Source organism: Nannobrachium achirus (assembly GCF_963921795.1).
Source record: "Nannobrachium achirus genome assembly, chromosome: 9".
NCBI classification, from domain to species: Eukaryota; Metazoa; Chordata; class Actinopteri; order Myctophiformes; family Myctophidae; genus Nannobrachium; species Nannobrachium achirus.
The window spans coordinates 38781189-38808119 of NC_137818.1; the positions used below are offsets into that span (position 1 = coordinate 38781189).

The 26931-nt window shown below is 45.1% G+C and overlaps 1 protein-coding gene across 1 annotated transcript in view; it reads left to right on the forward strand.

Moving 5' to 3' along the window:
• Positions 1 to 25661, forward strand: part of nfatc2a (nuclear factor of activated T cells 2a) — a gene marked incomplete at both ends in the record, with an annotated part of 33343 nt that extends 7682 nt beyond the window's left edge. The window contains 6 exons of the mRNA XM_080732515.1: positions 3378 to 3518; positions 8256 to 8311; positions 8468 to 8600; positions 9170 to 9717; positions 10009 to 10210; positions 25606 to 25661. Coding sequence (XP_080588641.1) covers positions 3378 to 3518; positions 8256 to 8311; positions 8468 to 8600; positions 9170 to 9717; positions 10009 to 10210; positions 25606 to 25661 — 1136 coding nt within the window. The remainder of the gene's footprint in view (positions 1 to 3377; positions 3519 to 8255; positions 8312 to 8467; positions 8601 to 9169; positions 9718 to 10008; positions 10211 to 25605) is intronic.
• Positions 25662 to 26931: the final 1270 nt, after the last annotated feature.

The window sequence follows — 26931 nt, forward strand, 5'->3', positions numbered from 1 at the left end:
TAATGTTTGCATGTTTGAAATGATAACAGCTGAAATCAATAATATACTATTATAGTATTACGATATTAACCTGAGGGCCGCATTAAGTGAGGTGGGGGCCGCATGTGGCCCTCGGGCCGCCAGTTGCCCATGTATGCTGCATGTGATACAGTGCAGCGCTTCATGAATGTTTCATGCGTGCTTCCCTGGGTGGTAATGGCTGTCGCAGTTTTCATTAGAGTGATGTTAACCTTAGCCTTACATCGAGGAGAAGAGAAAAAAAAGGATCTTGCATCTCCGACAGAGTTTTTAGTTGATATGTAAAATCCTCAATCATTGAATTTACCTCTGAGAGTGTACAAATGCCATTTTGTTCCACAAGGTAAATGATCACTGAGGATTTTACTTTGTAGTTCAGGCTCCCACTTGTGGCTCACTTGTGTCTTGTGAGAGCCCACTGTGTATACTATGAGTGTGTCTGTGTTGACTGCTCATGTGCATGAGCAAAGTCCATATGAACATATAATTAAAGCACCATATACAGTCATCTAAAACGTCCTATTATCTCACTTTAAACAACTCTGTAGTCAACAAATGGCACATAACATATCAGTGGAACACCCAAGTAAATACGTACATTATGGCCTTGTACTTTTTTTAAGTCACTGTGATACAGCAAAATTATGTCAATGTCGGATGTGTCATTTCCCTTGTCTCTTCCCTACATTCAGCACCACAGGGTAGTTAACTATACCTGTTGAATGATATGACACTGTTGTCAGACGAACATTAGAACGATCGGCATCAGTGAACACCAGTCAAGCATAAACCTGCCTACTACGACACATCTGTCAGACAGGCTGATAAGCAAACCGTGTCGGCGATGGGGTGTTTGAAGAGATGAGGGACACTTTTAGTATTGTCCTCTTTGTTTTGTTGACTCACCGCCACCGCGTAGTAGAGCAAACCCGCTCAAAGGTCACGGGACTGTTTGTCGACACCTCAGCCCGCCTCAGCGGGTGTTGAATTTCAGACAAGCTAATGGGCGCTCATTTGTAACAATGAGCAGGATTCTCTGAATTTCAAGGCCCAGTGCATATGAAAAAAGATTGTTTCTGTTTCCGCATTGAATTGAATTGCTGATGTCATTGTTACTGTGTCCTCTGAGAGAACCAATCTGAATGCAGCTTAATCTGTGTTGACAAGTAAAATCATACACCATCCATACACAAACCATCTATGGCAGGGGTGGGCAACTTTGATGATGGAGAGGGACACTACATTTCCACCTTCACTCCAGAGGGCCACAATGCATATTGTCACATCCTACTTTGTCATTCGAGTATCTCTTACAAAATAAGCAAAAATAGCAGATATACAAGCTCAAAACGCGCCGCAGTGCGACGCGTTTTGAGCTTGTAGATCTGCTATTTTTTGCTTCTTTTGAATTGGATTCCTGAATATTTTTTTAATTGGAATCCTGAAATGTACAAATTGTATTTCATTTCAAATGCATTGAGTTATACTCATGTTAACTTCATGAACTTAAATACAAATACGTTGGATATGAAGAAGAAAAAACTAGTCATGTTTGCATGTTTGGAATTGGAACAGCTGAAATCAATAATGTATAAGTATTTTGATATTAACCTGCGGGCCGCATTAAGTGGAGGTGGGGGCCGCATGTGGCCCCCGGGCCGCCTGTTGCCCATGTATGATCTATGGCATACATGGGCAACTGGCGGCCCGGGGGCCACATGCGGCCCCCACCATCACTTGATGCGGCCCGCAGTTTAATATTGTATTACTGATATATTGTTGATTTCAGCTTTTCCAATTCCAAACGCACAAACATGACCTGCTTTAATTATTTCAGTCTATATCAGTAGTTGAATGACTAGTAATATTAAAATAGATCGGCTATTTTTGCTTCTATTGTATGACATACTAGAATGACAAAGTAGGACGTGACAACATGCAATGTGGCCCTCTAGAGTAAAGTTGTCCAGCCCTGGACAACTTTGCCCCTGATCCCAAAGTTGTCCTGATCTATTGCCCCTGATCCCATATGCACATGGTTTGTGCGATCCCGTACGAACACGGTTTGTGACTTGTATAAGGGTCGTACTAAACATGTCCAGAGAGGATGCAACTTGTCTAGGATATCTTCGTTGACAGAAGACATGTAGCCCAGTGTGCTATGTTCCCATAAAAGAGATCCATTAGCATTAGTTACACATCTATTGAGTTTGTAAGGATCTGGTATACTGTATGTGTGCCACAGTATGTTAAAGCAATTAATGACAGAGAAACTTTGGGCCAATGCAAGATTAGAAGAAGAAAATTTTGAAAAAAAAAAAAACATTTAATTTAACCTAGAAAATTACTGAATAGGCAAACCTTACTTGATACATAGTTCATAACATTGTATCACATGCATTGATTTACAATCAAGGTAAAAGGGAACAAGACGACTATAGTGAACTCTCAGTCATCCTAAGTTCAACTTAATGTAAACGATTCAAACCCCTCCCCTCATAATTAAGGAAGTGGTTTTAGAATGAGTCAGCATGCATCATTTATCTATTTTTAAGGATGGACCATTTAGTAGCTTTTAGGAAATGAAAGAAGTGGTTATACAGGTTGTCAGAAAATATAGTTTCCTCTGAATGTATTCTGAATGTGTTCCACTGTATATGGCATTTACAGTATAAACTGTTAAGGATGTGTCACTACATGAGTCTACTACGTTGAAGTGCCAATAATCCAGAAATATACAGTTACTGCACACAAGATTACATTTGTCTCACATATTGATAATAATACAATATAGAGTATTGGATACTGGAAATAGTTGACTGACAATGTGCAATGTCTTATCTAATGTTAAAATAATTTCACCAGATACGTATATGCTGCACCTTTAACTTCAATTCAATAGTTAAACAATACCTTGCAGCGCGAGGCGTTGTGAGCTTGTAGATCGTCTATTTTCGGCAAAGAGGTTTGGCCCTATATGCTTGCGTTCTGAGCTTGTAGATCGGCTGTTTTAGCTATTTCCAAGGCGGCAGTGGCTCAGGGGTAGAGTGTCAGGTAGAGCGGACAGGTCAGAGAGGTCAGAGTTAGTGTCGAAGAGTCCTTGAGCAAGACTCTGAACCCCTAATTTATGCAGGTTGGTGCCTTGCATGGTTTCCTCTGCCATCGATGTATGACTGTGTGTGTGAATGGGTGAATGTAATGCACAATCTATGTAAAGTGCTTTGGATAAAAAGCACTATATATAAAAAATGCACCGTTTACCACTCACCAATTAATTAAAAGTTTCTATTATTTTAAATAGATTTCAGTTAACCGTTGCAGCCCTACATTTAACACCCCACACCTGCATGTGCCCACAGCCCAGCGGTCGGCCCATGAGCTTCCCATGGTAGAAAAGCAGGACATGGACAGCTGCTCTGTTCTGGGAGGACAGCAGATGATCCTGACTGGGCAGAACTTCAGCTCTGATTCCAAGGTCATATTCATGGAGAAGACTCATGGTGAGTTCCGTTCATATTCTCAACAGAGCTAGCCTGATCCACAACTGAGGAAGCCACGCTAAAGCTCCTTCAAGAAAGCAGCATCCTTTTCCCGTTTAATTATGAATTTTGCTTCCGTTTTTACGTTTTACAGTCTCTTCCCAGATTTCTTCCATCGTTCTGTTTGAGTGTTTTATTTCACAAACTAATTTCACGGAGGCGTACCGGTAAATGCGAGTGAAAAAGAACTTCCGCACACCCACGCAGTAAGTTAAAAAGCAGACCAATGTAGGCGACAAACAGTAGGTGAGAACAATCTAGAAAGGTATACCTTTCTAAGTTTTAATGTATGTTTCGGTGTAGACCTTCCTCAGGCATGATGAGCCATAAACAAAAGCTGTAATATGACTTACTAACTAATAATACTTGTGCTTTCGCCTTTATACTATTTCTGATCGAGTGACACAGCTTCCCTACAATGATGTATAGTTAGTGACCCATTCAGTTTACCTACCAATTTGCATGATGCAACTGATAACATTGGTGCCTCACTTTCCTTTGCCCTTTACTCTCTGCGGCTGTATTCCATGATGTCTTATCGCCCAGATGGGTCTTTTGGAGTGTGGTGAATAGCCAAATAGAAGCCCTCCGCTGGAAACTGATTTAATGCAGTTTATGACATTTCTGTACCATCTCCAGTCTATGCTATAGTTTATTGTTTCTGTGACATCTATGCAGGTTCAGGTTAAAAGTTCACTTTAGATGTTTGTTTATTGTACAGGTACATCTTACCCTCTATCATCGTAGTAACTTGACAGATTCATTCAAATAGAAGCAATTTCCCTTGAATGATTGTCCCCGCCCCTTCCCTGACATCACCGTGACAACCATTTGGATCCAGACTCTTCCTTATTCCCGACCTGATGGATTTGCATAGCTATGGGTTTGGCTCAATAGTAGTATGTTTTTTTGGGGGGTTGCTTTTATGCCTTTATTGATAGGGATAGACAGTTAGGCTGACAGGAAATGGGAGAGAGAGATGGGGAGTGGCATGCAGCAAAGGCTGTCGGGATCGGAACTGGAACCCGCGACACGCTGTCAGTAGGGCTGTCTGTCACAATTATTACATAATCGTCTAATCGTGATTATTTGACATAATCGCAGATATTTTGTCATAATCGTCATAATCGTTAATGTTGAAAAATGTTCATACGTTTACAAACATTTTCAGAAATAGAGGAAATAGCAGATCTACAAGCTCACAACGCGTCGCGATGCTTGTAGATCGGCTATTTCCACTATCAATGTTCTTTTTTAAGTATAAATATGTCAGTAATTTCTTTGTATATTTAGGTTATGTGTCCTATCTACCATGTGCAACTTCAAAGCCTAAAAGCCAAACAGAAATGTAATTGTCAACGACAAAAACACAATTAAATCGTCAATTATTTGAGTGACAATTAATCGTCACGTAAAATGTCATAATTGTGACAGCCCTAGCTGTCAGGTTACACTGAGCCTAGGTGCCTGGACTGCTGCGCCAGTGAAGCAGCAAAGTACCAAAAGTAGAATTTGTCATTTTTTAAGAACTTTCAAAATGTGTGATATTTTCTAAAAAAAATTGCTACAAGCTCACAATGATGTGTTGTGAGCTTGTAAATCAGCTATTTTCGAGACACCTGGACACCAGGGTGAAAGTGCTTAAATTAACAATCAGGATTTTGCAGTGTAGTTTGCTCTCTTGTGGATTTTTTGTTTTTATTTGTGGTAGTCAACAGTGACCCTCCAGTTGCTTGTATTCGATAGTGATTTATTTGTTTAGATGGCAGTGTATGTGTGTCTGTGTGACTCACTGACTCCACTGCTGTCTGAGAGTGGAGCGCCTGGCGTTCACAGTTCCAGTTCTACTGCCTCAAGTCAAACTTGGAACTTAGTTGCATCTCCAAGCCACTTTTTCTTTTTCTTTTTTCCTCCGGGGTTCCCTGCTGCTGCGTTACGACACGCCACAATAATGGCTAGCTAGCATCATAGAGACGGAAAAAGAAGTCTTATGAAGAGGGTTTGCCATTGTTTTGGAGAGTTTCTCCATATGACACGGTCCTGGAACAGCACAGCTGTTAAATCCCTTTGAACGGGAGACAGCTGCCTCTGGAAGGGGCTCCCCTGGCTCCTATGCATGGACAAGGCTGTACGAGGGGAAGAGAGGGTTCCCCCGGCCAAGCTGGGCTTCCTCCATGACTCCTTGACTCTCCCTCTCTCTCTCTCTCTCTCCGCCCACATACATAATTATCTCCGGAGAGAGAGAGAGAGAGAGAGAGAGAGAGAGAGAGAGAGAGAGAGAGAGAAAACAAAAACACAGGGTATCCCTTAGAGTAGAATTGGAACAAAACGCAAACAAACACGACGCCAAGAAAGCAGCAGTCATCACCTTTCGTTAGTGAAACGGAGCAAGTTGATCATAAAAATGAAATAAGTTGAGAAAAAAGGCAAATCTTGGCCAAACAAATGGAATCCCCCTTTTGCTTGCTGACTCATTTCAGCCATGTGTGTTTAATTTGCAGTCTGACAGAGGGTTTCCCACCTAACATAAAAAAATGCTCTCACTAGACTACATGTTGTACTGTATGTTACAGCTCCATAAAGGGCATATGGACTATAAAAGAACATTTTGATGGCAGTCTTTATTACGTAAGTTGCTCGTTGTTCAATGAGAACTTCACTGTCACTTGAAAACAACATGAAAGAAGAATGATCATTAACCACTTGAACCCTAGTCTAGTATCCCTTCTGTGGGCGTGTCATATTTGTGGCCCCACCCCTACCTTCCCACGACCAACTTGGGGTCCTGACCCATAGCTCAGGTCTACACTATGGACCCCACACAGTAAATATATCTGCGTTAATTTATCCGTTAGCAACTCTGAGAGTGTACGTTTCTACATTCTAAGAGTAGAATTAAAGGGCGATTCTGCCTATTTTGAACCTAAATCACATTGTTCTGTTGTGAAGATATACACGTTATTTGGCTTCATACATATAGAGAAGACTTTTTTTACTGTGTATCTAGTACCCTATCTAGTCCATGTCAGATACTGTATAACAGGGTTCCCCAATTAGTTTTCCCCACGGGCCGAATTATGTCTAGGGTACCAAGCTGAGGGCCACAACATTGCAGGGGGCGACGGCGGCGTTCCCGCTACTCCAGCGACAGTTCAGATCGTCGTTGTCGGGTGAAAATCTTGTATGTCCAAAACCGTTCGTTTTGCATTTATCATTTTAAAAATTATTTAAACTAGTGAAAACAGCTGATCTACACAACGCCTCGCGGTGCGAGGCGTTGTGTGCTTGGGGAACCCTGCTGTATAAAAAGGGGAACCCTGCTGTATAAAAAGGGGAACCCTGCTGTATAAAAAGGTGAAGTTTAGGCTTTTATTCTCATTTGGGATATGGACGTGTAGCTGTTTGAATGTGCACATCAAGGCTAGGTGAGCTGAGTGGTGCAAGAGGAAGCGGTTTTAGCACAGATATGATCTACACTCACACAAGCCTCTTGCTCTCCACGTGAATTTGTAATCACGTGGCAAACAGATTGCAGACCAAAACGTGGCTCATGGAGTCATAATGAAAACCCAGTGGCTTTCCATAAATACATGATTTAATAAATACATGAATAAATCAGATCACGACTGTGTGTGCGTGCTGGTCAACAAATGTATTCCAAACAGCATTTCTTTAGAATCATTCCCTTTTGAATCCCTTTTGTAACATGAGACCATTTAAATAAATAATCACCAATTAATGTAATACTGAAGGATACTTGATTAACGTGTAGTTTCAGACGTGGTAGAAATGAGACATGGAGACAGGAATTTCACTCAACTCTGTTTGCAGAACTTTCCCTCCATGACAGTCAACAAGTCAACAGCACGTTAGAACTGGTGTTTCCCCCTAAAGAGTCCGACTATATCCCCCAAACCGAAATATTTGTTCCCTCTTATCACTTACTGTACATTGAGATAATCTCCAAAACATTCCCATTATTACAAAAACCTTTAACACAGATAAATCCCCTTTATGGTGTACAGACATTTTGTTCAAAAAGACTTGTATTGGGGCACGAACGAAACAAACACAAATAGATTGTAGCTCTTAACTCGCTCTTAATAGGTGTAATGGTGTCCGAATCCATGTTTTTGTTTGGATTTTGTTTATTGCGAACACAACCGACGGTGCGGGAGACGTAGAGCAGATCTTTTTCTAGCGGGGAAGACGTTTGCAGGAACACTGTTCTGTGAAAAAAAAGACAACTTCCGGGAAAATTCTGCCCCACCTGCTAGAACTCTCTCTGCCTCATATCGCGCCTAGGCTTTTCTCTTCACAGATGAGTAAGCCTGGCTACGCGAGGTTAGACTAAGACTAAATGGTGTGTTATTCAAAAGACTAAGACTAAATCATCAAAATTCTAAAGACTAAGACTAATACTAAATCTGAATTTGCTGTCAAAATTAACACAGCTGTACTATTATCCAAATAAAGGCAGAAAAGCCCAAAATATACTTGTATTGATTTCCCCCTCCCTCCTCTCTCTCTCTCTCTCTCTCTCTCTCTCGGAACGATATTTAATATTCTTCATGTACTGTATGTTCACGCCAGTACATAGGGGAACTGACAAGTAAAGTGATACTGATTCTCTCCCTCTTCTCTCTCTCTCTCTCTCTCTCTCTCTCTCTCTCTCTCTCTCTCTCTCTCTCTCTCTAGATGGACAACAGATCTGGGAAATGGAGGCAACTGTAGACAAAGATAAGAGCCAACCTGTAAGTGTAGCCCATCAAACTCCCGTCCCATAGTAGTAGACAGCCTGTAAACCTGTAAAATGTCACAATGTCGGTCACAAATATTTAAATAAACATAATGTAAAGTATATAACCCACACACTGACAGATGGCGTAATAATCATTCATGCTCTGCAGAACATGCTGTTTGTTGAGGTTCCGCCCTACCGAGACCCGTCCATCTGCCATTCTGTCAAGGTCAACTTCTATGTCATCAATGGCAAGAGGAAGCGGAGTCAGCCTCAGCACTACACCTACACACCACTGGCAGGTAATGTCCTGCTAGATTCTCAAATTATTTTGAGGGGTCCCCAGATGATTAACTTAATGTGCAACATTGTTTTCTCACTCAACAGTAGGCAAACCAATATAAAGTTTGAGTGTATAGCACATTTCTAAAGTGACAATTCAAGGTCTTTTTAAGACTCTAAAATTACAAATTAAACATTGGCCAAATTGTCAAATATTAGAGGCAGAAATTGTGAAAATAGCAGATCTACATGCTCACAGCGCCTCGTCGCTGCGAGGCGTTGGTGCTCGTTAGGGTAGGGGGGGGGGGGTCCCCAGTTCAAATATGATTATTTTGGGGGTCGCGGCCTGAAAAAGTTTTGAACCAATGTACTATATTACTGTATGTGAAGTCATGCACAGTAAAATCCTGAGAATTTCACTCGTTTAAGTGTACAAAATGGATGGTGGTTACATTTACACACTTTGAATTAAAACGGATAACAATGAGGATTTTTATGTGTATGTTTTGAATTAATAAAATACAGTAATAACTTTGATCACTGGTTGGTGGGGTCATCAATAATGAACATCTAATAATCTCCCCCGCAGTTCCGTCCATCAAGACGGAGCCTTTGGATGAATACGAGCCCGGTCACATGGGCTTCGCCATGCCTCAGATCCTGGGCATGTCTCCTCAGTCTTACTACCACAACCCCCACCCCATCCTCCACCCAGACAATGGCCTGGTCTCCGGCATGGCCTCCTGCCAGCAAGGGGGGCGTCCGGGGCAGGGCCACCGCTTCCAGCAGCAGAGCCCGGCCATCGTCTACTCCCGCGGGGCCAAGGGCCCCGGAGGACTCTACCAGCAGACAGGGGGAGGGATTATGCCCGATCCTCATCACCGCTCTGTGCTGGTCCACACCGGCTCCCCGGCCCAGGCTGTTCCCGCCGGTGCCGCCCACCACCAGCAGCACCCGGCGGGCCAGCACCCATCTATAATCCAGTTTTCCCCCACAAACCACCACCAACTGCTGCGGGGGGGAGGCGAGCCACAGGCTCTCTCTGCCCCGCAGGCCGACGACGGCCAGCACGTCATCTACTGTGAGGGCTACTCCCCGCAGGCAGCCGCCGCCCACTCCCCTGGCTACTCCCCGCAGGCAGCCGCCGCCCACTCCCCTGGCTACTCCCCGCAGGCAGCCGCCGGCCACTCCCCTGGCTACTCCCCGCACGCAGCCGCCGGCCACTCTCCCGGCTACTCCCCGCACGCAGCCGCCGGCCACTCTCCCGGCTACTCCCCGCACGCAGCCGCCGGCCACTCTCCCGGCTACTCCCCGCACGCAGCCGCCGGCCACTCTCCCGGCTACTCCCCGCACGCAGCCGCCGCCCACTCTCCTGGCTACTCCCCGCATGCGGCCGGCGGCGCCCACTCCCCTGCCTCTTCACCCCAGGCCCAGGGGACGGCAGGCCCCCAGCAGCAGCACTTCACCGCCACGGTCATACAGCAGCAGCCCTACATGCAGAAGGGCCAGCAGAAAGCCAGGGCCGCGCCGCCGGGCACGGGGCAGATGGAGGCGCCAGCGGGTGACGGGCAGAGGAGGGTGACCGTCAAGGAGGAGAACATGGACCAGGCCTACCTTGATGACGGTGAGTGTCAGTCGCTGTTTTTATCCTCTGTGTGAGTGGGAATGGTGCCTGGTCACTTGCATGTGTCATTGTCAGCTCAGGAGAAACTGTACACTGTAAGGCAGGGTTCCCCAATTCGTTTTCCCCAAGGGCCGAATTATGTCTAGGGTACCAAGCCGAGGGCCACAACATTGCAGGGGGCGACGGTGGCGTTCCCGCTACTCCAGCGACAGTTTTCGTTGTTGTCAGGTGAAAATCTTGTATGTCCAAAACCGTTCGTTTTGAATTTATCATATTAAAAATGATTTAAACTAGTGAAAACAGCCGATCTACAAGCACACAACGCCTCGCGGTGCGAGGCGCTGTGTGCTTGTAGATCTGCTGTTTTCACTACTTTTGCGCAACGGCCTTGTATGATTTTTTGAAAGAACGTACACATTTGGAGATACGAGATTTCCACCCGACAACGATGATGTACTAGTGTTGTTGCTGCTCTTATACCACCATTATTACTGGGGTTGGTGTGGGCCAGACAGTAGCGGCCCGCGGGCCGCCTATTGGGGAACCCTGCTGTACACTGTAAGGTTTTTTGTAAATGAGTGCTAATTTAAGGCCTGAGTGTGCAAATGAAAAGGGTCCATTTGGCTTAGGGTTTGTACATTTACACTGAGGATTTTATTGTGTAAGGAGGTCAAGTGGGGGGCCTTTTTGTACGGTGGTGTTATTCTCAGAAAACAAAATATTTTCTTAGCTTTTTTCATTGCCGACCAAAACCCCTCCCCCCCAAAAAAACGAGATTAATAAGTGCAGTCCCTTATCTGTCGGGGATAGATGATAAGAACCTTCAAACGGCCGTTCAACCTCTCTGGAGAACAATACGAGGATATTTACAATACCTGGGCCATCTCCTCTTCACATATCCTCCATCCATCCCATGCGCTATACCGTGTCCTTCTGAACAAGGCCAGAAGAACAGGCTCGCACTGTTAAAACAATCCCTGCCAGGAGGTGTAGTTATGTTCCACTCAAGGTGGAAATAACAGGGATTATGAGTCATATGTTTATACTTACACTTGTGAACCCCATTAGCCTCTGACAGAATTAATGTCGGGCCACATCCAGCAGCAGTATGGAGGCTGAACCCTCTTCCTTGTTTTCCAAAGCGCCGCCGAGTTGTATCTCGTTACAGTGTGATGGCCTGCTCTAATATGGGGCGTACACAGCTCCACGTCAGTCGGATTAAGTTTCACGGCAGTGCGCGGTGTGTGCCGTCAGGACTTTGCGGCCACGTTCTCCAGTGACCGCCTCAAAGCTCCCTCCTGCTTGTTGTGGGTGTCTGTCTGGCACAGCCATGTCAGGAAACAAGCATTCGCTTCTTCTTTTTTTCGTCTCTGTCGCAAAAAGAGAGGGAGAGAGGGAGAGAGAGAGAAAGGGAGGGAGAAAAAAGTGTCAGCTCTCCTCGCTGCCTGGATATGTTGACACTGTTATGATGTGAAAAACAACTTCCATGGCAACCATTGTCAAACAGTGGAACGGCTGCCTGGGAGAGCCGGGGAAAGCCTCTTTGTTTGTTATACTTGGCCTGGGCTTCCCCTTGGCCTTATGCCCCTCAATTCTGCGGGGGAACCCACCAGAGGATTAGATTTTTTTCCAGCCGCGGGATTCTGCCAATCTGGCACACAAAATTCCTATTTGCAGCTGCTCTCCTCCAGAAATGCAGCCTGATCCCTGTAAGATAGCGGGAGGGTGGAGGGGTAGTCCGCAGGAAAAGGGAAGGGGCCGTGTGCGCGTTTCAATGGAAAAAATGAAACGAAGAAAAATGGGCCAGCAGTGGAATTTGTGTTTTTTGGATGGAACTAACTGGGTTTCCCTCCTCAGTAAACAGCAGCAAAGTTTATAGACGGTGAATTAACAGGGACAGACGCATGCTGTTCCAGCTCTGTTTGATCTTCACAAGGTGATGATGACGATCAACCAGCTTCCCACCAAGATGCCTCCATTTCTGGTCTTTGTTCTGCCCTTCTAGCCTTGTAGAATATTGCGCCGTCCCTGGAAATCTCATAAAAGCACTAACTGCGGTATTTATAGTTGTTTGGTGTTAATTGCCCCCCTTTTTATCCCAAGCACTACAGGCTAATTACTTTTGCTAATTATATAAACCTGCTTCATACAGAAATTATTAAGACCATAAAATGAGTGACATTTACAACAACTAATGCGTGCACATTGGTGACACGTTTAAGTATTTGGCTCCACACTCAGACAGAGGGCCAATGGCTTCAGTTCAGGTTCCCCAACATATCAGTCATGACAGGTGTAAATATGCCTGCTGAGTCATTTGTAGTCTGGTTATTGACACAGTACCTTCAAAGACAGAATAAGGGACTGCCCCAAAATTCAAGTCATTTATTTTTTCAGGAAGACAAGATAATGAAAACCCGCCCCCACACACACACGCCTAAAAATCCCATCGTCTATCTGCGCAGAGGTGACGAGGTGTGATGGCTGCAAGACAATAGTTTATCTGAAACAATCAAAGACAGAGGAATGTTTGTTTGTGTTGGCTGTGTTTCAGTCGTTACTCATCTTTGAAAAAGAATCTGTGCCACATCCTGGTTTCACCACAGTTCTGTGTCGGTAACTGTCACACCCCTCAGGTAGCCTGAACCGTGTCACCTTTTGTGAAGATCGTTTAAATGGAAGTCGTGTGTTTCATTTGAATTATTAAACCAGAACCTGGTTAACACCTCCTCCCACACAAACAAACTGTCTTACATATTCCCATGAAACCTCCCCACGTACCCAACCAACCTACCTCTAGGGATGGGACGATATGAAAATCACTATTATTGTGACAAAAGAAATCGCGATTTACGATATTATCGCCGTAATCAAAATCCATTATCCTGGGACAGAACATTTGCCAAAAAATAGCAGATCTACAAGCTCACAACGCATCGCAACGCCACGCATTGATGGAGTTGGAACAACTTAAGTTCGGGAGGAGATATGGCCAAGCAGAGGACAATCTACCACCCCTAACCAGCCACTGGTAACTCCACCCATGCCACCCTGTGCCAACCACTCACCCATCTCCTATCAAGCCGACAACTCCTCCTCTACCAATCACGGTGGTATATAAACCCGACTTGAAAAAACGGCGGCGTGCATAGTTTCCAGTAAACGCCGCACTACGTTCGTTTCAAGCTTAGCTCCACAGTCAAACTTTTGAACACTCCTTTTCACAAACACATTCTACACCTTCTAGCAACTCCAGCATGGCACACCTTCTACAAATGTACGCTTCCGACGAGGATATATACAACCCCAGTCTCCAACAACAACCCACTACGTCTACTCACCAGTCTGCAGCACCACGACAGGTTAAATCCACCGTTTCCATTCCTTCCCTCCTCCGTACTCCACGCAAACTCCGAAAGCCGTACCTCACTCACCAACGGCGCCCGTCAGCGTCAACACCAGCTCAGCAAACCCACCGCTCTTCTCCCCGCAACCCAAGCGGCGACGTCGCTCGCTCGGCAGCAGCGTCTCGTGGCGGCGACGCCGTGCGGCTTGCGAGTACTCACACGGCTACTCCACCACCACCAAGCTTCCGTGGCGACGGCGATGTTGCACGGCCGTCGCATCGCGGAAACGCGTCGCGTCAGTCGCACGGCCGTGACGTCACTCGGTCGGCGACTCCGTCAATAGATGACGTCACCAGGCTGCCTCGGGGCTTCTCGACCTCCACCACTTCCACACGCCAGTCATTCCAGCAGTCTCCCCATCATGTCCAGTCCAGCTATCCATCAGTTACAGTAACAGCCGCCACAGCAACAGCAGTCTCAGCAACAACATCGGCCAGTATTAATCAATCAGCCTACCACACTCCCCTCATTCCACTCGTGCATGATCCTCTACAGTCTGTTTCATTTGTTCCCACTTCATATGCTCCTCCCAAACCTGTCTTTTTCTCACTTGCTACAGCCACTCCAGCTCCTGTGCCCCCATCAGCCTTGGCACTCAATACCCCCATGGTTTCCTCCTCCCTCAGACATCAGATCCTCCAAGGTGTGGACATTGATCTCTCCTCCCTTGTCCGACCCACTGCAACAAACCATCAACCCAGATCCGTCGAAGTGGGAGGAGTCTCCATAACCCTCCGTGAACTCACGTCATCTTCCTCAACCATCCTCACCCCTACCGAGTTTGTACTGGCATTTTCCATTTTCCGTGACATCATCAGTTCCTCATACCCATCCCGCCGCCAGGAATTAGATGATCATCTATTCATTTGTATGGATTTGTCCGCCCGCTTTGGAGGCACACTATTCTACGAATACCATCGCCAGTTTTCCGCTAGAGCCGCTTCCAGACTAATTCAACGAAACACAGCCACCTACTGGGGCGCACTCGACCTGGACCTATACTGCAGGATCTTCGCAGGGAAGTCAACCAACACATGTAGCCTCTGTAATTGCCCTGCCCATCCCACCACTCAGTGCTCTTTCATCGCACCCGCCCCCTGCCCCCCCGCTCCGCAGCATTCCTCCAGCCCTGCAATTCCTCTCTTCAGCGAGCCCATGCCCCCAACCAACACCAGCTACCAATATCCTGCAACCTCCCAGGCCAGAGACCGTCGCGGCCGCCCTCTTGTTTTCGTGGAGAACAAAATGTTGTGTAACAACTTTAATGAGGGCGGCTGCGACCTCTCTAAATGCAAAATGCTCCACATGTGTACTTTCTGTGCCGGCGCCCACTCCCACATCTCCTGTCCCCAGGAACAAAACAATTCACCAGAACATCAACCATCCCCGTCGGCATCAACTTCACAAAACCAATAACTGCCTCTCCTCATCCTCATCTCCTCACGCCCTCATCCTTATCTTCTCATGCCCCCAGAAACAAACAAAACGCCATAACATCAACCATCTCTGTCTACCTGTGCGGCACCAACTTCACAATCAATAACTGCCTCTTCTCATCCAACATCCTCAAATCACCATACTACTCGACGGCCTCCAAAGGAACAAGACAAGGACTTCCCCCACAATGCAGCCATTCCAGCAGTCCCTTTGTCCAGTCACAGCAATCCATCAGTCAACCCCTCACCTTTCAATTTTTAGCCAGGTGTGTCCACATCCTACGCACTGGCCACACAGATGCCCACACAGACAATGCTCAACGCCATTTCCCTCCTGATTTCTTTTGGGGTCTTCTAAGATGCTCAGAGATTCCACCCTGCTCGTCATACTCGCCTCGCTGACCTAATTCCTTCGCTTTCATCATCTAACACAGCACAACCAACCAGTACGGCAACACCACTACCATCTCCATCTTCTAACTCGTCTCCTCAGCCCCTACGAGCCCCACCTTAATTACACATACTCCCGACGTGCACAGCACGCTTCTCCTTCAGGCCCACTTTCCATCACCAACCACGGTTCCGTTGTCACCCGCATATTGTTCCATTCTCACCTCCGACTGGTCCCCCCTAACCGAAACTCTCCAGAACCTTCTCCAGCCACTCTTTTGGAAATCGGAGCCGCATCCACAGCATCAAGCAAGGGAGTTCCCGACCACTTCATACAAATCCTCGGCCGCTCTTCCCAAGCCTACCACAGCTACATCCGTTCCAACTCCCCGGACCTACATAACGCCGAACTCTCCTCGATCTCGTAATCCCAAGATCCGATTCTTTTGGGGTCTCTCTACATACTTCAGCACGGACGCGTGCTCATGACCCCTAAGCCAAAGTACCTGGGTCTGCGACCCCCCGGAACCTCCCCCCTCATTGCCTGCCATCCTCCGTCCATGCTCCTGACCATCTAAGCTGCACACTACACGCTTGCGTGTGGTGATGACCTTCGATGATCATGCCAGCACCCCAAATGTCATTCTCGTGCCCATGGCGATCTAAGCTGCACACTACACGCTTGCGTGTGGTGCTGACCTTAGATGACCACGCACTCAGAGTGTCATTTCACGCCCCTGGCCATCCAAGCTGCACACACCATGCTCGCATGGTGCGTGACCTTAGATGACCATGCTGGCACCCCCATGTCATCCATGCCCCGATGACCAAGCCGGCACCTACGGCATTCATGCCCCGATGCCCGTGCCGTCTCCCTCATGCTGTTCGGGCGTCTTAGCCATCTAAGCCACACACAGCACGCTTGCGTGTTGTGATGTCCTTAGATGACTATTTTGCACTCAGCCTCTTGGCCTTTTATGCTGCATGTCCCATGCCACGCATGCGATGCGCCCATAAACGACCATACTCCAAAAGCTAAATGTTGTTCGTGCCCTTGGCCATCTAAGCCGCACACTGCACGCTTGCGTGTAGTGCTGACCTTAGATGTACATTAGCACTCTGCATTCTTGGCCGTTCATGCCACACATCTCATGCCGCGCATGCGATGAGTCCATAAACGACCATACACCAAAACCTAAATGTTGTTCGTGCCCTTGACCATCTAAGCTGCACACTGCACGCTTGCGTGTAGTGCTGTCCTTAGATGACCATTAGCACTCTGCATTCTTGGATGTTTATGCCGCACATCTCATGCCACGCATGCGATGCGCCCATAAACGACCAGGCTCTCGGTCTTATAATAAACAACCTTAAACCTATATTTTGTCTGATGCTTGGTCTCTCCTAGTGAAATGGAGTTGGAACAACTTAAGTTCGGGAGGAGATATGGCCAAGCAGAGGACAATCTACCACCCCTAACCAGCCACTGGTAACTCCACCCATGCCACCCTGTGCCAACCACTCACCCATCTCCTATCAAGCCGACAACTCCTCCTCTACCAATCACGGTGGTATATAAACCCGACTTGAAAAAACGGCGGCGTGCATAGTTTCCAGTAACCCACCCTCCCTCCCTCTTCTTTCATTTCTACCTCTATCCTCTCTACAGGTTCCAAGTGGGGTCTCTCTACATACTTCAGCACGGACGCGTGCTCATGACCCCTAAGCCAAAGTACCTGGGTCTGCGACCCCCCGGAACCTCCCCCCTCATTGCCTGCCATCCTCCGTCCATGCTCCTGACCATCTAAGCTGCACACTACACGCTTGCGTGTGGTGATGACCTTCGATGATCATGCCAGCACCCCAAATGTCATTCTCGTGCCCATGGCGATCTAAGCTGCACACTACACGCTTGCGTGTGGTGCTGACCTTAGATGACCACGCACTCAGAGTGTCATTTCACGCCCCTGGCCATCCAAGCTGCACACACCATGCTCGCATGGTGCGTGACCTTAGATGACCATGCTGGCACCCCCATGTCATCCATGCCCCGATGACCAAGCCGGCACCTACGGCATTCATGCCCCGATGCCCGTGCCGTCTCCCTCATGCTGTTCGGGCGTCTTAGCCATCTAAGCCACACACAGCACGCTTGCGTGTTGTGATGTCCTTAGATGACTATTTTGCACTCAGCCTCTTGGCCTTTTATGCTGCATGTCCCATGCCACGCATGCGATGCGCCCATAAACGACCATACTCCAAAAGCTAAATGTTGTTCGTGCCCTTGGCCATCTAAGCCGCACACTGCACGCTTGCGTGTAGTGCTGACCTTAGATGTACATTAGCACTCTGCATTCTTGGCCGTTCATGCCACACATCTCATGCCGCGCATGCGATGAGTCCATAAACGACCATACACCAAAACCTAAATGTTGTTCGTGCCCTTGACCATCTAAGCTGCACACTGCACGCTTGCGTGTAGTGCTGTCCTTAGATGACCATTAGCACTCTGCATTCTTGGATGTTTATGCCGCACATCTCATGCCACGCATGCGATGCGCCCATAAACGACCAGGCTCTCGGTCTTATAATAAACAACCTTAAACCTATATTTTGTCTGATGCTTGGTCTCTCCTAGTGAATGAGCTATTAGATTGGCTATTTTTTGGCAGACATTTGATAGAATGAAAAAAAAAGACTGTATCAAGTATGTACATTATAAGTACCTTTTACTTATAATGTGTTTAAGTGGTACCGGATATGCAGCTCGGCAAATAAAATGTGAATTGATCAAATAAAATGTGAATTGATCCCAGTGCGTGACGGAGGAGGATCACAATAAATTCAATCTCCACGATACGATTATCGGGGGTGTTTTTTTTATCGCGATAAACGATAATATGGCTTATCGTCCCATCCCTACCTACCTCCCACTGACTGTATTATCGAAGGGTCTCTTTCCAAAGCGATTAATAACTAATAATTATTAGTGATGCACTGGTCAATTTATGTACTGTGTGCAATTAAATCATATTCATGTTAGAAATAACAACCCCCTTCAATAACTGCGGCTGAGTGTGTGTAGAGATCATAAACGTTTTTTACAAGTACCTAAATTCCTTGGCTCCCATGTTTTCTCTGCTTTCGGGTTTGGATAATAATTCACATGTTCACCATGTCACGTGGTTGTGGCCGGGATATATAGCAGATGCTAGTAGCTACTGGTAATGTCGGGAGCACATTACTCCTATGATGGTCTATACCTGTGACTGGAGGTGTGTATTTTTAAATTGCCCTCTGTCTCTGACTACCAGTTTGTCTCTCTACCTTTGTGACCATGTCTTTTTTAAACTAACTCTGAGCTTTAGATTGTTCATTAACACTTGACCCTGGTTCCTCACCTACAGTAGTAGACATTCATTTTGTACAGTACATTGACAGAGGGGATTTAGTGAGCAAAGGTGGACACACTTGTCCCTGGCATCACAGACGTTAAGAATTACTGGCATGGCCTGCAAAAGTTAAGAGTCACATAAGGTAGTTTGTGCGCAGGCTAAGAAGTGCCGGCATGGCTTACAAAGACAGAAAGCGAGAGATTAAATGCGTGTGGAATAAGGCCCAGAGGCAGTGGAGCAGCTGAGATTGTTCCAGCAGGTATAGGACCAGAGAGATAAAGCACACAGAAACAGCCTGGTGAACGAGCATTAGTTTCAGCTCACTTACATTCCATTTAAAGAAGCTAGATCAAACGGCACTAACGCACCTTAAGGGTAAATTATACATTGAAAATAGCAGATCTAAAAGCTCACAAGGCATCATGCTTTGACGTGTTGTGAACTTATTAGCTGTATTATTTTCGGTGCGCGACATGGCACACAACCACCAATAAATCAAGAATTTGGCGTATTCCCTGTGATTCCAAACTTCTTTGAACCTGTGATCATATAACACAGTATTTGTCTCTATAAGATTACTTACTGAATGGATTGGAGATGTTTGTGTTTTCCACTTCTGTCAGATTGAGGTACTGGGGTAAAGTGAGTTTGAAGGATTTCGCTGTACTATTGATTTCTGTCCTTAATTTGTGTTGCTATTAGAATCCTCCAAAACACATCCAACCTGTTAACATAAATACTACTATACACATACACTCACACAAGCTGTACAGGTGATAGTAGTTATAGTACAGGCACACATGTGTGCACACGCATGCACACAAGCACGGCACTTATGAGTGCACACACACACACACACATGCACGCACACATGCACGCACACATGCACGCACGCACGCACGCACGCACGCACGCACACACACACACACACACACACACACACACACACACACACACACACACACACTGTGCCCATTCCATCTCACAGTGGGCAGTGTGCAGCAACTGAGTCAGCTACTGTACAGAGTGTCTCTCTCCTCCTCCTCCAACCGTCGGCTGGTAAACAAACCAGCTTATTGGTGAGAAACCTGGGAGCCAGACACTCACCTATTGTACAGACCCATGTCTGAGTGTTCCCCAGGCCAGCCTCAAATGGCCGCTCGGTGCCAACCCTTCATTAGACTTTAGTAAAGCCCCACTGTGTGTTGCCCCGCTGTGGAGCTCCCGTTGCCTCTCTAAGCTTGTTTTATGCACAGGAAAAGTCTTGTGGCACCGCTGGGCGAGATGAAAGTTTCTTTAAGGCATTAGGTGTCAGAGGGAATTCCACTAGAGACTAAAATAAACAGGCACGTTGAAAGTTGTGACGACAGCAGTGTGCCTAGCTTTCACCACTCCCACAGCTTCTGCAGCACTCGGGGCAACAGCTATGGCTGTAATAAAATGAGCTTAACCTGCCTGCCCTAATGGTGTGTTCTTATTCACATCTGTAAGTGATCAGGTAGAACGCAAGGGAATGGGAAAGTGACCGTAATATGTTATCACAAACCAACAAAACAAACCTTACCTACCATCTTCTCTCTTTCTCACATTCTCTCTATTTCTATATCCTGTCCCAGCAGGTTCAGTGAGATTAGAAATCCCTTTCTATCCCAGCTCACGTTGACTTCAATGCGTGGACCTCCATTTCTCTTCCATTAGTTTGAATCAGGTGTACATAAGTCATATCTGTGCTATCATATTGACTACCAAATACAGTTATTTTCCTCTATTAACTTCCAACATAAAATTCAAAATACTTGTCAATCAGTATGTGAAAAATATTCAGAATTGACTTCCCCCTTTGTGTGTGGACACAGAAAAGACCCTCTTCTAGATCAGGGGTTTTCAAAGTGGGTGACGGAGCACCCTGGGGTGCCGCGACGGCAGTCCAGGGGTGCCGCGAGATCATTTCATAATATTTGGAATTTATTTGGACACTTGAAAAAAATATTTAGTATCGTTTTAAACTTGAAGTACAAAGTTATTTTCAGTCAGTTCTAACCAAAATGGCTGTTATCTCAACGTTTTCCTCGCAACATAATCAATAAAATATCGTCACTGTCGGGCAGAAACCTCGTATCTCAAATGTGTTTGACTTTTGGTAAAGCAAAGCCCTGCTTCATCATACAAGACTGTCACACAAAACTAGTCAAAACAACCGATCTTGTGTGCTTTTAGATCCGCTGTTTTCACTAGTTTAGTACATTTTATAGATGATAAATACAAAACGAACGGTTTTGGACATACAAGGTTTCTACCCGACCACGACGATATGCTATAGGCTAAATATACGGTGCTGGGAGTGAAAATTACAATGTAGGGGTGCCTCGGATTAAAACACATATTTATGGGGTGCCTTGAGACAAAAAGGTTTGGGAAACCCTGTTCTAGATGTTTAGTTTGTGGTTCTTTAAGGTTCAGCCTATTCAGGAGCACGGCGGTTATTATTTTCTTATCTTCTTCTCGTTCTCCTGAGACTCAATAGCCTCAAACTGCATGTTCAAATGATATAAGACTTCTAATAAATAATCTTCCATTCATCACGTGACCATTTTCATTAGATCTCCCAGAATCACAGCCCTAACACATTGCCATGGAAACAAACTCTTTTGTGATATCATGTAGACTGTAATTACATGGCTAGACGGCAAAAAGCTTTTTTGGCCCACTTTGAAGTACTCGTATTACTCATCGGCCCTAATGAGATCCCTGAGGCACAACAGGAGGCGGTGGCACCAGCCCCTGATGTCACTGTGCCAGTGTACACACACACACACACACACACACACACACACACACACACACACACACACACACACACACACACACACACACACACACACACACACACACTTGTTTGTTTCACTATACTTGTGAGGATATCAGCATCATAGGACGCCAATTTCATGAATGCCATTCTGACCCCAACCCTAAAGCCGGGGGGGAACAAAACACAGATCTACAAGCTCAAAACGTGTCGTGCTACGATGCACTGTGAGCTTGTAGATCTGATATGTTCGGTGCGTGACACCCACATGCGACCACCGTAAGTACAAGTCAGGCATAACTCCTACCCTAACCCCTAAACCTCACGTCTAAATGCCTAATCCTTACCGTAACCCCAACCTGAATATTTTCCTAATTGTAAGCCTAACTGCCCAAAATGTTTTACCATAAAAAAAAAAGAAAAAAGAAAAAAGAAAAAAAAAAACTTTCTCTCGTGAGGACCAGAAAAATGGTCCTCACAATATTTCTGTTCTCTCAAAATGTACTATACTTGTGTGTAGACATTTGTCCCTCACAAGTAGGCTATAGTAATACAACTACACACACACACACACACACACACACACACACACACACACACACACACACACACACACACACACACACACACACACACACACACACACGCACACAGCCTGACGGTGGGCCTGACGAGGAGCAGATCACACACAGAGGATGTGGCCTATCTGGAGAGACAACATGTTACGCATGCTAGACATTCCTCCAGGCTTACTACAGGTTTCCCCCCAGTGCAGTAGCTGCTCTCACTTATGTCAGTGATTCTCTACCTTTCTCATTTCAAGGACCCTCGTTGTTTGAGAGGAAATAAGGCCACAGACCTTCACATTTTTATATGATTTTTTTTAGTCTCAGCGATAGGGTTGTCACAAGGCACGACTATGACATTTTACATGACGATTAATTGTCACTCAAATAATTGCGATGAATGATTTAACTGTCTTTTTGTTGTAGACAATTACATTTCCGTTTGGCTTGTAGGCTTTGTTGCACAAAGGCACACTCAGGGATGACAATCTACACCAGTGGTTCCCAAACCTTTCAGCCCCGTGACCCAAACTAGTGAAAATAGCAAATCTACAAGCTCAACGCCAACTATTCTCACTTCTGCTTAAAAGTTAGATGTATGGAATTCATGGAATTTCTTTTAATTGTTTTGATTGTATTTATTCATTTCTTTTTCGTTTTAAATTTTGAAAAAAGGAAAAGAAAAGAAACGCCAAAAAAGGGGGATATTCTCCTGCGAGTTGCGACCCACAAAATTCAGTCAGCAACCCACAAGTGGGTCCCGACCCACTGTTTGGGAAACAGTGATCTACACTGTAAAAAAGTGTTATTTTAACTCTGAAAGTGTACAAATGGAACCATACATAGTACATACCCATAAGGATTTGATTCCCGGGCTATCATTCAGATGAGGACGTGTTGGAAACCTCTCAAGGACCCCGGGTGTTCCCCGACCCTACGTTGAGAACCACTGGCTTGCGTCACAGACATTTAATTTTCACTTCCCCTTTAAGGTGCACAGCTATTGCTCATGAAAGGCTCAATTCATTATCAAAATGTATTATCAATAAACCCCACTTCAAAGATTTTTGAGACAATTTGTATCGTGATTTCACTTGTGCGAGGGTGGCACACCTGAACGTGCACAATTCCCAGTCCTACTTTTCAAAGCTGGTACTTTCCACACCTCTTTGAATTTTGTAAACCGTGCTCCCCCCTCCCCCCAGATACATGACACAGGTATGTACCCCACGCACCTTGTCTCTATATTTAGAACCACAACACTGTGAAAGTTTCCATTTTAACCCCCTCTTACCGCCCACACACACACACACACACGCACGCACGCACGCACGCACACACACACACACACACACACACACACACACACACACACACACACACACACACAGAGAGAGAGAGAGAAGAGCTAACTGCAGAACAGGAAGTGTTTGCTTACAAGTGTAGCTCTACCCCTTAGTGGTGATTCAGTGCCAATGCAGTGAAGAATTACTAGTAAGATTCACCTTGATGAATGCGTGCTTATCTGTATAACTCTAAAGTTGCAGTTCCAAACTTTTTGTACGCAAGGACCACTGGGCAAGTCAAAATCTCAAGGCACACCTGTATTCATAGCAAAGATATAGCAGATCATGTATATTTGGCTATCCTATAATTATAACATGCCCAAAATAGTGATACCAAATTGAATATGATAAGAAGATAAATGGATAGGGTATAGGGCACGTGGACACCATTCAAAGTAATAGGGCATCTGATTCCTTATAGAACATGGCGGCCACGTCCATTGAGTTCAATGGAGAAGTGGCGTACTTGTTCTATTCGGTTCCTCAAGCTATATAGAATTTGCCTCTGTATTGGGAAATAAGTGTGCACAAAGTACCGATATACTAAATAATACAATTAATTTCTCATTATTGTATATGTATAGTCGTATATACTGCAATAATTGCTGCATGGTGGTCACAGAATCACGGCGTGGACGTCTCTCACATCACACCAGTGTAGAGGTCTGCATTGATATTGGCATCCCACACTACCACAGGACCCAAGTTGCTGCACCATCCCACATACACTGAATGTAATGCATCTGAAGCATGCTGCTACAGTGTGGGTGGAGTACCTTTGCAACCTCATATCGTCACTGTCGGGCAGAAACCTCGTATCTCCAAGTCTCAAATTTGTATGTTTTTTCGCGAAGCATAAAGCCCTGCTTCATCAGACAAGGCCGTCGCACAAAAGTAGTGAAAACAGCAGATCTACAAGTACACAACGCCTCACACCGCGAGGCGTTGTGTGCTTGTAGATCGGCTGTCTTCACTAGTTTAAATAATTTTAAAAATGATAAATACAAAACAAACGGTTTTGGACATACAAGGTTTCCACCCGACAACGACGATATGGTACACATCATGGAGGCAACAAGATCAAATCTTGAAATTTGGACGCATTTCTCAATTGTTACTGTCAAAATGGAAACAAACTGGAAGAGGAGAACGTAATGTTTAAAGGTTGTTACCTGCAGGTATACAACAAATATTAATAATAACCTATTGATGAGCAGTTAGCCCAGCCCACTGCGTCGCTGTCCGTGGTGCTGTAATGGCGGCCTCTGTCTCATTCTGTGTTTCTGTTTGTACTGTATTTGGGTCCCAATGGAACTACTGCAGGAGCAGACAGTACTTTGCTGCAGGTCAAAAATAAACCGCAGACAGTTGTGGGATCAGGCGGGAATGGCCAGCAATCCAGTAGGGGTGGATATTGGCAAGAATTTTGCGATGCAATACGTATCACGATACTTGGGTCACGATGCAATAGTATCACGATATATTGCCAATCTTTGCGATACGATACTATTGCGATACTACTGCGATATATCAGCTTTAAAAGCTGAAGGCGCTGCTCTAATGTTGGTGTTTTCATCGTTCGCAGCCATTTTCTCGAGAGACCTCACTCACTGAACGTAGCTACTATAGTACAGTGACATCTAGAGGCAGTGGAGTGTCAGGACCGGACTTGTACCATTGGTTCCTATGCATGGGAACATATTTTATTTTCCTCAAAGTATCGCGATACTACGGCCTGAAGTATCGATACAGTAATTGGCAAATAAACTATCGCAATGTATTGCCATATCGATTATATTGCCCACCCCTACAATCCAGTGGAAGGAGGCGGGAGCAGGAGTGAAAAAAATGTCTGCCTCTATACCTGTTTGAGAACCACTGGTGCACAGACATTTTGTTCAAAAATACACGTATTGATTTCGCTTTCTCCCACTCCCCCCCCCTCCTCTCTGTCTGTCTGTCTGTCTGTCTGTCTGTCTGTCTGTCTGTCTGTCTGTCTGTCTGTCTGTCTCTCTTGTCTGTCTGTCTGTCTGTCTGCCTGTCTCTCTCCTACAGTGAATGAGATCATAAGGAAGGATCTGACGGGCGTTCAGGCCAGAGGGCAGACATAGAGGAAGAACCTGTGCAGGAAATGATATTAGACCCCCCAGTGTGGTGACACCAGTGGTGGGCCGAGTATAGATACTCCTGGTCATTGTTACTCAATGTTACTCTATTACAAGTGAAAGTTTCTCTGTCAAATTTGTACTTGAGTTAAAGTACTGGATTACTTGCTTTTAAAAAAATGCAAAAGTACAAATTACAAAGAAAAAAGAAAACATCCAGTAACTTTGGAAAAATATAAATATTGTTGAAAATAGACAATCTGCAAGCTCGGATTTTTTCACATTATTTAAAATAGGGCTGAAGTGGTTAATTCATACTGTACTTTTTCTCTTCGTAGAAATGTAGTCAGTAAAACAAAGTACAATATTTGTCTTTGAAATATACTCAAGTAAACGTACTTCGTTTCTGTCCACCACTAGTGTGGAGTCACTCTTTCATATTTTTACGTTTTCTCGGATCAGCCAGTTGGAGGATGTGCTCTAGGTCTGTTTTTTTTTTTTACAATAAATATGTGTTTTATAATAAATGCAAATAAATATTGGTTGCAGGCCGGTGATGCGCACAAGAAAGCAGAACTTAAAGCTCACGACGCATCGCATCAAGCCTTAGCAAGTGATGGGTACTGTACTTTATAAGCACACCTATCTACCGTAGTTTAGTATCTAAAATTGTGAATTGTGTCTTTACTGGAAGTTATTCTTACAAAATTGTTGTTTGTTTGGTTGTCAAGGAGTATTACCTAAGATCCAAAAGCTCCAAAGAAATCTGTACTCACTTATGGCCAAAAACCTGCTTTATACGTGTTGCACATGCATGCCAGCTCTTTCATGTAATATATTGTCAACTTTGTATGCAGTTTTCAAATAGATTATTGCCATAAGCTTATACCTTTATCATCTCATTTTAGGTGCAGTTTATTTTTTAGTTTTTTTTTAATCTAAATGAAGGGATATGCACACTGCCTTGATGATATTCCAAATTAATAATTACTGTGCCTGCTCATATGCACTGTTTTAAATAAGGGGAAATGAAGTGGATTTTTTTCTGTTTTATAATATTTGAGTCATGTGAATAATGTATTTTATATTAGTATGACGTATGTTGCCTTATATTCATGTGACTTGCCAAAATTGCCTTCCGGAGCCTGTAATGCTACAGTTAAAATGGCTAATTGTTTGAATTGGGATCCATGCTTGCATTGATACTGATGCAGAACTAGCCTGTGTATTATTCAAAACTTGGTGTAAAATCTGATCTCATGCAAGTTGATCTCAA